The 12,054-nt window shown below is 44.1% G+C and overlaps 1 protein-coding gene across 2 annotated transcripts in view; it reads right to left on the bottom strand.

The window, feature by feature from the left end:
• PPP2R2B (protein phosphatase 2 regulatory subunit Bbeta) overlaps positions 1–12,054 on the bottom strand; it is a 569,986-nt gene that overhangs the window by 146,887 nt on the left and 411,045 nt on the right. For both annotated transcript variants that reach the window (XM_004696699.2, XM_004696700.2), the window contains one exon: positions 778–875. In XM_004696699.2, the coding sequence (XP_004696756.1) occupies positions 778–875 (98 nt within the window). The remainder of the gene's footprint in view (positions 1–777; positions 876–12,054) is intronic.

The raw sequence follows: 12,054 nt of genomic DNA, 5'->3' as shown, positions 1-12,054 counted from the left end.
TTGAGCTTCCCTAATGCAATGTGGATCTCAGAGGTGGGCAGTGGCAGATGGGAGGGTCACCAGGACAGAGGCCAGCCTGTGGGAAACTCCACAGGGCCAGTCCATGGAGGCCAAGTGAAGCAACCGCTAGTCTAATGAGAAAAAGGACTTTTCGAGAGCCCCTGAGAGTTAGGGGCCCTGCTCTGAAGGAGTGCTCAACACTATTTCTTGCTGAGCACCTGGGTGGGCAGTTCCAGTCACTTACAATCTTGTGTGTGTGTCTCTCCAGTCTTGCTTGGTAAGATCTATCTCACACCCTTTGGTAGGCTCACCTAACGTTTTCCTCTCTACTGACCCCAAGCTGACCTTTCCACATCTGTTGGCAAATAAAGAGCATACATGCATATTGCCCCCCCACCCCTACATTCTGGCAGTCCCTGAAATGAAAGGTGTCTGCATTTCAGCAGCGGGAGGACAAATCCCACTCTAAAGCGAGAGGTCATACTCAACAAGCACCTGCGCGTCCGGCAGGTCCCATGAGAAATGAAGTCGTTTTGAATGTGCAACACCCAGACTGGAAGAGATAAGGCCAGGCCAGAAAAGGCCCTATTTTCAGGTGCTTTTATGAGCCACAATGTGGAACTGTTGATGTTAATGACTTTTTTTGCAGGCTCCCCCCTCCCCTTAGTTTGCTCCAAGAGCAGCAAGGTTAAGGGCGACACAAGAGGATTAAGAAGCAGTAGGAGGCCTCCTTTAAAAAGAGAAGAAAATAGGCATTTTGCATTCCCCACCACTTACCTCCTGCTCTCGTTGAAATATTACAACCCGACCCCCCTTGTCCCCTGTCGCGAGTAATTCTCCCGTGTGGTTGAATTCTACCGTGGAGATAATGTCAGCTGCAAAGAAGAAGACAAAGGCATTTAAGTCACTGCACACTTACTTTCATAGGATAGAGAATAGTCATACTTTTCTGTGCATTTAAAGGCTTAGGGCTTTGTCTCTGCAGAGGAATTTGCAAAGAGTTTATGTTCTGTACTGGAAGTGGCACTTGGAAGCCTGCGTTTCTCAGATGGCCACAGCTTATTGTGATCTCCTGGCGCTTCGGGAGAGAACAAAATGGTAAAAGCACCTTCAGATCCCTTTGTTCTGGGCAAAAGCTACTGCATTTATTGCTGGCTCGGAAAGATGGCAACTTATTCTCTTTGCAAAGATTCTTTGCAAAATTCTACCAACAGCTGGCCCTTCACCCATTCTTGGCCATTTCTGCATCCCTGTTTCTTTTGCACCAAGAAATGCCTCCACCGCGGTCTCAGGGCTACTCGAAAGAGAGCTGAGGGCCGTGCTGACACAAGTTGGGCATGCCTGGAGCTCAGGTACTCAAGTTCAAGGAACGGAACACAAAGAAATCATAGGACAGGTTCCTGGGTCAGAAATTCAAGGGCAGGCCCCATCATGTTCCAACCTGACTCAGGTACCCCCCCTTGTCTTGTGAGCCCAGCACAACCCTCTGGAAGAACACTGTTGGATTGCAGCCGGGTGCCTGGAAAACAGGGTCGGGAGTCAGTAGGGAGAGGGCAGTTTGTACTCTGAATGTCTACTCGGAGCAAACGCACAGGCGCCAGGATCTGAGATCACAGATAATTGCTGAAAGAATGCCAGCCTGCCAAGTCTTTCTTCAATACTGGTTACCCGCGGAGAAGCATGGACAGGTAAATTACCTATGATTGAATTTATTAGGGCTATTTTTAGAAAAATGTCAGAGGTTAATTCCCCTGCAATTATTCCCCTGCATGGCTCCAACAATTGCTACTGAGAGTGCAAATGAGTTAAGAGAGAGAGACAGAGAGAGACAGAGAGAGAGAGAGAGAGAGAGAGAGGAATTAGGAGGATGGTTTTTTGACAGAGGAACATTCTGAAGATTTTGTCTCAGGGAGGAAAGCAAAGGGGAAACAGCGAGGTGAGAAACGAAGGCAATGGCCCCTGAAAAATGCAACCCACAAACCTGACTTTGATATTGTCATTCCAGGATTTTCTCTGCGTGCCTGATTTATTCAGGTAAGTAGCGGAGAATTCTCCACTTTACGTGTAAAGTATCCTTTTCCATATAGGAAAGTGCTACTGTGGTCATACGTTGTGCAGGAGTCAAAAGAGCCAAGGGTATGCCGGAGCCCCTCGCAGGCCAAGCACACTGAAGACAGCATTCCGCCTCGTCTGCTTTGGACTCTAGATGATTAGCCCCAGGGGTGTCAAAGTTAAATCGCTCAGGAACTACATATGTAGTATCAAGAAGTGAAGCAGATCAAGTGAGCCAAAAAGCGTGTGTTTCCCCTCAAGGGACAAGGGGCTGCTGAGTTTCATGTGTTCCCAGATATCCTGATTTTTTTTTCCTCCAAGAAGCTAGAAATCTGGATTTTTATACAGATGTTCATTACATTTTAAACACTGAGAACTAATTGTTATTATTTTAAGTGCCATACCATTAAAAAATTCACATAGCTTGATGGTCACCAACAACAGTCTCAGGAGTTTCTGCAGGATTTACCAGGCTAGTCTTTCATGTGAATTTGAGTTTGTGAGATAGTTTTCTCCCATTCCAACCGGGTCCTTCTTCTGTGTCTCTGGTCAGAGTAGTCAGTCGTGGTAGCAGGGCACTAGCTAGTTCTTCTTGTCTCCCATGGACCATTAGTCCTAAGGACTGACTCCTTCCTTGGGTCTTTATTTCCCTTCCCTTGCCCTTGCTCCCAATTGGAAGAGACCAATAACTGTATGGTACTTGTTTGCTTCCAAGCGTCTAAGACCTCAGACACCAACACCAAACTATGATATGGAACATTATCTTTAGGAACTATGCCAATTAACCTAGGCGTCCGTGAGAACTACAGTCCCTAGCCTGCAAGTCCAACTAATTCAGTCCCATGAGATGTCTGGATATGTCTAAAAAGCTTCTATAACTGTGCTATGTTCTCTATTATAAATACAAATATTTCTATGGTGCACAAATGTCCCCAGAAATACCTTAATATTCATATGCATGTGCTCCCATACACCTTCCCACCCCTACATAACATACATAACCACCTATGAAACCACTCATACATTTTTTATTATTACTGTTGCTGCAAAACTGTATATATTAGTTATCCTAGTTTTCTCCTTCCCTTTGTTTCTCAAGTATTATCATTCTTTGTGTTTTATCTCTCTCAAGAAGCTTGTAAGAGAAAGGGGGAGGAGCATGGCAGGATTCTAAAATCTCTTCGTCTTCTTGCCAAGTCTTTACATTTATTTTAATCCAGTTAGTCATTTGGGCTGTGCAGTGGTTACACATTGGCCTGCGATCCACAGGGTCGGTAGTTCAAAACCACCAGGAGCTCCCTTGGGAGAAAGACTGGGTTTTCTACTCCCGTAAACAGTTACAGTCTCAGAAACCCACAAGGGTTGCTAAGAGTTAGCACTGACTCAATGGCAATGCAGTTGGTTTCAGTTTGAAGTCTGTTGGGCTACTGAGCTAAAGTCAATTAACGAGGTCCTTCTACCTCTCATAGCTTCTATGTGATGTATTATAAATGCTCACTGCTATGCCTGTGGTTAGAATCCACTTTTGGAGGGCGTTCTCAGCTATGCTAATGGGCAGGATCAAGGTGGGATGTATTGAGTCTCTACCTTACTAGAGGATGTGAACCAAGTGACCACTCTTTGTTTCTTTGGGGATGTAGTCTGTTAGAAGACAAAAAGCCACACCTCCATTAGAGCTATGCCTCTGCTTGTAAGAGCCAACTCAGAAACAAAGAGGGAACTCCCAGAACCCTTGCGAAGGAAGAGCCAGCAGAGGCTGTGGCACGGAGCCAAGCAGCCAGGCCAAGACGAGATGCTGAGGCAAGGAAACCGTGAGACAGAACGTAGGAACAGCATTTAGGCTGTGAAGCAGAGCAGCAGGCTGCCTTCCTGGCCCATGGAGGCAGAAGCTAAGAAGCTAAGAGCCCATGCGGGTGAGAGGCTGAGAGCCAGAGAGGTACACTGGGCTGCTGGCTGAAGAGAGGCCCTGCTGTGAACCAGTGGCTGTACCCTTACAGTTTACTGATCCTGACTTGAGGTGACCTGCTAATTTTCCTAATAAGCCCCCATGATTGTGAGTTTTATCTGTGAGTTCCATGAGGCCACTGCAACAACTACAGAGCCCAGTAGAAAAGGAGAGTGTTGGGGGGGGCGATAGTTGCTGTCAGAATGTCTGATTTCTGCCTGTGGCCACTGTCCTCAGGCAGACGTGGCAATGGATTCTCCTTCTCCCTTGTGTAGCTAGAGGAGGTCAGATATGGCCTCTGCACTGTTTTTACAGCTATATAGTAGATTGTTTATATTTAGCTATTGTCTACCTCCCCTGAGAGTATATGCCACTGCAGCTCAAGTTAATATCTATTTTGAACTTTCTTTTGAGTCATTTATTATTCCTAAGCCAGTAGGTGTAACTTAGAATACCTTTACTGCCCCATCCATCTCTCCATATTTTTATCTATGACTTTAATAATTGATGCAAAACTCATGAATCACCTCGCATTCCAATTTCAAGACACTGGAACTTCTGACACTAATATGCTTGTGTCTGCGATTTGCCCTTTGGTAGAAAAGAAACACCACTCAAGCCAAAATAATTGTGTGCATACAGAAAGAAGATGCAGTAACAATAATAATAAATGAACAGATCTACAGATGACAATGTGTCGATGGAAATCAAAGTTAAGAGCAATCAACTCATCCAGTTCAATGTGAGTTTGGCCTTTGGGTTCTACTTTGATGCCACCACGTGAGATTTCATGAGATGCCCTGAATCACACTGTTGAACAGGAAATTACGTGAACTTGAACATTTTTCCTTTTTTACATATTCATAGATTAAAATGCACACCGACTAAAAATAAAATAATACCAAAAGTTTAAAAAAAAAAAAGTCCTCAAAACCAGAAATAGTTATGGAGGTCAAATGTAATTAAAATATTTTTCAAGAAAACCTGGGAGATGTGACACTTGCCCTATTCCACATGTATTTGTGCTGATTTAATGCCACTGGTGGCCTGGTAACCGCTTTTCCAGTTCAATAGGCCCGGGGAAGAGAACCCCCTCCCTCCTTCTTAAATCAATCTTGGCATCCTACAAAGGTTCCAGATGGTAATTTCGTACACAATGTCTCCATTTCCCTGAACCCTAGAAACTAACTCGGCGATTATGATTCGTGTAAGGTTGAAGAGAACTGGGGTGGGCAGCGGGGCATCTCCTAGTTCACGCCATGGCTTCTGCATTTCACCTCGCTAGAAGCTAGGTTAGGTGTCCCTGGGTAGTGTACATGGTTGAGTGACTGACCCCTGACTGGAAGATGGGCGGGTTGAAGCCACCTAGAGAACTTTATCTTTTTTGAAGACAAGCCCGGTTTTCTGCTCCTGAAGGTCTAAACCCAAAATAAATAGCTCAATGACATTCCAAACACCGGGCTAAATGGATTACAACTCATAATGACCCTAGTGGGCAGCACAGGATTTCCAAGGCCATCAATCTTCAGGGAAGCAGGCGGCCACATCTCCCTCCACGTGCTGCTGGTGGGCTTAACACCGCTGACCTTGAGGTCAGCAGCTGAGTCCTCACCCACCACAGCCCCGGGGCTCCTCTGGAAAGGTCCCAGGCTTGAAAGCCCGATCAAACAATTCTTCCTCCGCGCCAGGTGGCGCCATGCGTGGAGGTGGACTCTGGCATACGGTATGGGGTTGATGCTGGGCCACAGAGATCGGCACAAACTGACTTCATGGCAACTTGAAACAACAAGGCTAGAGCACCAGACCAAGGGTGGAAATGGACCGTCAAACAGCACGCTGACTCTGTTGGTAAAAGCATGACTGCTGAGACTTGAGAGGATTTAAAACCAAATTCTACTGATGGAACAAGATCTTACTGACCAGGTCAATCACATTGGCCTTGCAACATCAATCATGAGGACTGAAATGAGCGAGTAATGCAATTTAGCCTTCAAAATCCATTCAATGCTTTATCTCTCATCCAAGAAGCATTGGGTAGATAATAATATAAAGCCATTTATCCTACTTGTGTCAGCTGACTCGTTCTCTCTCCACAGTCCATACTTGGCTTTATTCGTGGCAATTAAGTTAGTGCTAGGCTCCGTTTTCTGTTTCGTTAGCTAGGACCAGGGCATCAGCAAGGATGAGAAATAGATTTCAGAGTAGGTGACAATGATGAAATGGTAGTCGTTGCCAGAAAAGGGGGGGGGTCACTTGTAGGCTGCGATGCTCTCATTGGCACAGGGGTCTGGAGCAGGGAAAGATGGCAGGTGCATTCTCTTCTTGTCATCCCTGCCTATGGGCTGCTAGATAGATTAGCAAGTGGCAATGAATTTGTGGGTCATTAAACAAACAAGGGGACTCACAGGTTTCTCAGTGGGAGTTCATTACTCCTCCCATCTACATTAAGGGTCACTGTTGGGTAAGCACTGGCTTACTAACCATGAGATTGGCAGTTCAAACCCACCAGCTACTCTGTGGAAGAAAGGTAAGACTATCTACTCCTGTAACGATTTCTCAGTTCTCACTGCCACTGAGTCAATGCTGACTCAGAGCCACCTGCTATGGGTTTCCAGGACTGGGACTGTTTACGGAGTAGGAAGTCCAGTCTTTCTCTGAGGCGCTGCGGGTGGCTTCAAACTGCTGACCATGCCGCCACCAGGGTTCTGTAATGATTTACAGCCTCATAAACCCTACCAAGCAGTGGTGCTCAACCTGTGGGTCACGACCAATTTGGGGTGGAATGATCCTTTCACAGGGGTTGCCCGATTCCCAACAGTAGCAAAATAACATTTATGAAGTAGCAACGAAAATAATTTTATAGTTGGGGGGCGGGGCGGAGGTGTCACCACAACATGAAACTGTATCAAAGGGTCACGGCATTAGGAAGGTTGAGAACCACTGCTCTAGAAGGTCACGATGAGTCAGAATCACCCCAGTGATTTGGGTGTGTTGTCGTCATTGAGGAGCCCCATGGTTTTACGTTCGGCTGCTGACTGCAAGATGAGCAGAAACCACTAGCTGCTCCGAGGGAAGAGGCGGCTTCTGGCCCCATAAACGCACTCAGCCTTGACAACGTGCAGGGCAGTCCTCCACTTTCCTCAGGGTCGCTGTGAGAGCTACATTGGACTCAATGGCAGTGAGCCATTTTTGGTTTGGGTTTAAAGTATCCACATTAAGCTGTGGACTCTTTGGGGGGCCCTGGTTCACAGTCCAAACTCGGCATTCATTTCCCCTGGTATGATTTTCTTTGGTAAGTTTTAATAGCTGAAATCACGCATTGGAGTATTATTTTCCACCAAAGTAGCAGGGAGAAAAGAAAGTCTGGTTATGAGCCAACCACAACAAGATCGACTCAATTGCTGCGACGAGACTGTGCCAAAAACGTCCTCTTGCTGAAAGATGTTAATATATGAGTTGTAATTTTTTAAAAAAAGCAATCAGTAAGACTTTATGTGTCTTATGATCACACTTTGGTACGGTATTTTTATTTTAAAAATGTATCTTTTCTAACTGGTAAAGCAGTATATACTTATTAATATATACTTATAATATATTATAAATATATTATATATATAAGTATATATAAGTATATACTTCCAATAAAGTCACAATCACAGATAAGTGTCTGATACTGATACTCTGTTGGGGTGTAGAATTGTGGATAATGTCATTAGTTTTCTTACAGTGTTTCTCAAATTTTTCCCTATTTTCTATGTCTTAAACTGGAACCACAAATACGTGAACAATTTTTAACTTGTAAATTATTTTAACTGTTTCAAGCTGAATAAGAGGTTTTAGAATTTCTCAGGGATATTGAAAACTTTAGAAATTAATTTAATAACACATAGTAAAATTAATTTTTTGTGGTATACAGGTCTATGGACTATCGATGTATATCTACCACCAAAATCATGTGACAGGACCATTCCAGTACTCCCAAAGAGTTCCTTCATGCTGCCGCATTGTAGTAAACCATTTTTTTAAAATAAAAGAGTAAATTATGGAAATAAAATGGGTGTGCAGCTATTATGCTTTAAAAGTCTAAAGTGTTGCAGAAATAAAGAAGTTAGTACTACTGGTGTCTGTAGCTATGACATAACTCAATTTGGGATCATTAATCATTTTTCACTGTATGCAGAGTCAAAGATTTTTTAAAAATCTGATTGCTTAAATAGGTACTATATAGAATCATATTCTTAATTGAAGATTTATCTTGATAAAAGATTTATATCGATGGGAACCGGTGTCACAAACTAGGTTTACGCAAAAGATTCATGCAAATGAGGTTTATGCAAACAAGGTTTCTGTAAGAGGTCTTCCTCCAGATAACTTCTACCTTTCATTTCTGCCCCTCATTCATTTAGCTTGGCATTTTCAGGTAACAGAAAAATAACATTTTGAGGAGCGCCAGCAAATAAATGGACTAGATTTTGATGACTAATTCCAATCAGCTGGCAGAAGGTGCCTTTTGAGAATACTTCGGAGGTCCTAACTGGGTTTGGTGAGGAAAAGTTCTGTGATCAGTTAATGTCTGCCAAGGATGTAGGAAGAGTGGGAACACATGCTACACCCTTGCTAGCCCTTGTCATGCTGCGTATCAAACACACTTTGTCTGATCCCTGCTCGATGCATGCGTTGCCAGACGCCTGTGTCTAGTGTCTGGTTGTGAATTCTCTTTCTTTCCTGTGAATAGGAATAACTATGCATCCTGGTTTTGACTTTAAATGGGTGCTGGTATTCTTCATACACGAAAAAAGGCAGGTCCAAGTGTCCAATAGCCAAATTCTTAATACCTCATCAACGATCATTTTCTGTTTACTGACAAACAATTCTAGAAGGTGGCACTATTTAAATGTCTGCCTGCCTCTCTAGCTCACGTTCATGAAGCGTAAGTAGAGGCGGCAAAAGCCAAGTATTTACTTCTCAGACTCCCTTTGACTAGTGACAGCCACGTAGGCCTGATTTGCTCAGTGAGACACAGGAAAAGGGTGTGTGTATGTAGGGGTGGGGTGGGGGGAGAATGTTGGACAGATTCTAAGATATAATTTTCCTCTTGAATCAAAGGACAGAAGTAACTGAGGAGAGACCTTCTGGCTGCATTGATTACTCTTTGCTTCCTGCCTCTGTATACAGTTATATGTGGGTATGATTTGTGAAGCTGAGGTGGCCATAATATGACCACGAGGTGACAAGCCTGAGGACAGAAGGCCAAGAGGCTGAGGATGAGATGGAAGATGGGAGTAATTCCCTTGATAACAGCAATGAGCTGTGAAAACCCACCTTAGGAAAGGCGAGGTCTGGATTTGTCCAAGAGTCGACCTCTGGCTTAAAAGTCACTGTTAGGCAGGTTTGTTACCTGCAGCCAGATGCATGCGAATAGATCTATCTTTGCTGTCTTCTTAGCACTTTTCACAGGGCCACATTTTTAACATATATGCAAAATGGGAGGCATGGCCTCTTGTCCTCCACCTTCCCTGCACAAACTGCCCTACTGTGGTTTCGTCTTATCATGCAATCCAGTTTCCTTCTCACTTGCCTGGTTCCCAGGATTGAGGTTGTTGGTTTCCCCTCTTTCTCCTGCTGTGGAAATGAAACATTATCTTTCAACCATTCAAATGTGAAAGCAGCTTACTGGGTTAGAATGCCAACTCCAATTTATTCACAGTGCCCATCATAAAATTATGACTTCAAAGGGACCAAGCCATGCCCTCTTTAGGAGCCAAGCTCTTCCTGAAAATAGGCAGGAAGCCCACCATGCTTGCTGAGCTGTGAAAATCCAGATGGTAGGAAGCAGGTGAGTAATGAATGCCATGCTGTTTCCATTAAAATGCACACAACTTCTGCACACTGACAAAATCCCCAGCACTGTCAAGGTTTGAGATGGTCCAGGCACATGGGAATTGTTGGAGATTGCTTTTCATTCACAATAATTTCTAGCAGAAAGCGAAGAGAGAGAGAATTGGCCTGTAGCTGAACAAAACTTGTCCAGGGGGCAAAAGAGTCGAAATATTAGAAGTCCTCTAAGTACAGAAAAGCTCAGTAGGCAACTTTGAGCATCCCAGACTTGCCTACACGCCTGCGTGGCTCATAGTGGAATCTGCTGTCAAGGTGTCTACCATCTGTTACCCATTCTTTCAAAAAGCCGAGGGGTAATTAACTGCTCAGATGATGCAAACTCTGTCAAATTCCCACCGAACATGGAGATCTATTATCTGCACAACAGGCAACATCTACATCTGACTCCCAAGTCTGTGAGCCTCCAGGTCCCCAGGGAGAGCTGTCCGGAAGAGAAGTGCTTTGGCAGCACCGCACCACTCACACACCCTTAACATGGCATCTCTTAACTACGCCTTTGGGCTGTCATTTCATTGAGCCACAATGCCAGTGGGTGTGGAGGTTCAACTTTTCTATGCTTGTCGGTTGGCTTACAAATCACTTCTGTAGGAACGTCTGTCTTCTCTCACAACTAGACTGCTCTCACACCTAGAACAGGGCCTTTTTCATGGAGCCTCAATGCTTCCCAAAGGCACCCCTGGGTAGGGCAAACAAGCATTTGGAAAAGCCAGATGGTCCACTTCGGAAAGACCATGGCCTTTGGAAGCCATATGGAATACAGTTCTATTCTAACACATATGGGGTAGCCATGAGTCAGGATTGGTTTCATGGCAACTGCTCTTGTTCCTCATGCTTCTCCTTCATCCCAACTATCCGTCCTTATCATCAGCATTTGTCACAATATAATCAAATCCTTTTGAATGCTTGTGCCCATCTCTAAACCATAAACTCTAGAAAGGGCTTATCATTAAATCCCAGCGCTTAGCTGAGTGTGTTAGCATATAACAGATGGTTCTTAATTTTTTTATTTAATGGAACACTGAATGAGAGCCAGAATGAAAGTGAACACCTTATACAAGGGATGGACATTTGTAGGACAAAGACATACTCTCCGCAAATTATCAATCAATAAAATATTTATGCTTGATGCTAAAAAAAGAAAAAGGAAAAGAAAATTAGGGGGTCTAAAGGGAGAGGAAATTCTTTTTAAAAAAATCATTTTATTAGGGGCTCATACGACTCTTATCACAATCCATACATACATCAATTGTGTAAAGCACATTTGTACATTCATTGCCCTCGTCATTCTCAAAACATTTTCTCTCCACTTAAGCCCCCGGCATCAGGTCCTCATTTTTTCCCCTCCCTCCCTGCTACCCCCTCCCTCATGAGCCCTTGATAATTTATAAATTATTATTTTGTCATATCTTGCCCTGTCCGACATCTCCCTTCACCCACTTTTCGGTTGTCTGTCCCCCAGGGAGGAGGTCACATATAGATCCTTGTAATCCGTTCCCTCTTTCCACCCACTATCCCTCTACCCTCCCAGTATTGCCACTCACACCACTGGTCCTGAAGGGATCATCCACCCTGGATTCCCTGTGTTTCCAGTTCCTATCTGTACCAGTGTATAGGGAGAGGAAATTCGTATTGGAAGAGTGAGTGTTATTTGATTTTAGAACAAGACGACTAATCAGTAAAGAACATGTTTTACCTGAAAAAAACCTTTGTGGTACTGACTGGGAGTTAGGGATCCCATGAATTAGAGGATGAGCTCAACACTCAGTTATGTTTTTTCATAGAGGGTACTTAGAGGGCTTGGAGATGAAGTAAAAGGATGAAAGGAGACTCTGAGCACTGGGACTGGAATGCAAAATCTCTGTTTACTGTGCATCTGCTATGTGCATGTTATCAACCAGGCAGCAGGGATATAGGAAGAAGCAAACCAGACCTGGCCTTTGCCCTCAGGGAGCATTCAATCTGGAAGATTAAATAGTAGTAGTCGATTGGGAGAGGGCCAAAATATTGCCAGAGAGACTGTTAGTCTCTCCTAGTAATTACCATCGTTCTGACTTAGAGAGCAACAAAGAAGGTACTATAGGAATTTGTTCACAGCCCCCCCCCCCTTATCTCTGTATTCAGAGAACCTCTTGCATTTCTCTAAAGGACAAACTGAACAT

This window comes from Echinops telfairi, unplaced genomic scaffold (genome assembly GCF_000313985.2).
Source record: "Echinops telfairi isolate 266 unplaced genomic scaffold, ASM31398v2 ScPeMD7_7469;HRSCAF=8507_0, whole genome shotgun sequence".
Classification (NCBI taxonomy): Eukaryota; Metazoa; Chordata; class Mammalia; order Afrosoricida; family Tenrecidae; genus Echinops; species Echinops telfairi.
This window is presented reverse-complemented; position numbering and strand designations above follow the sequence as displayed.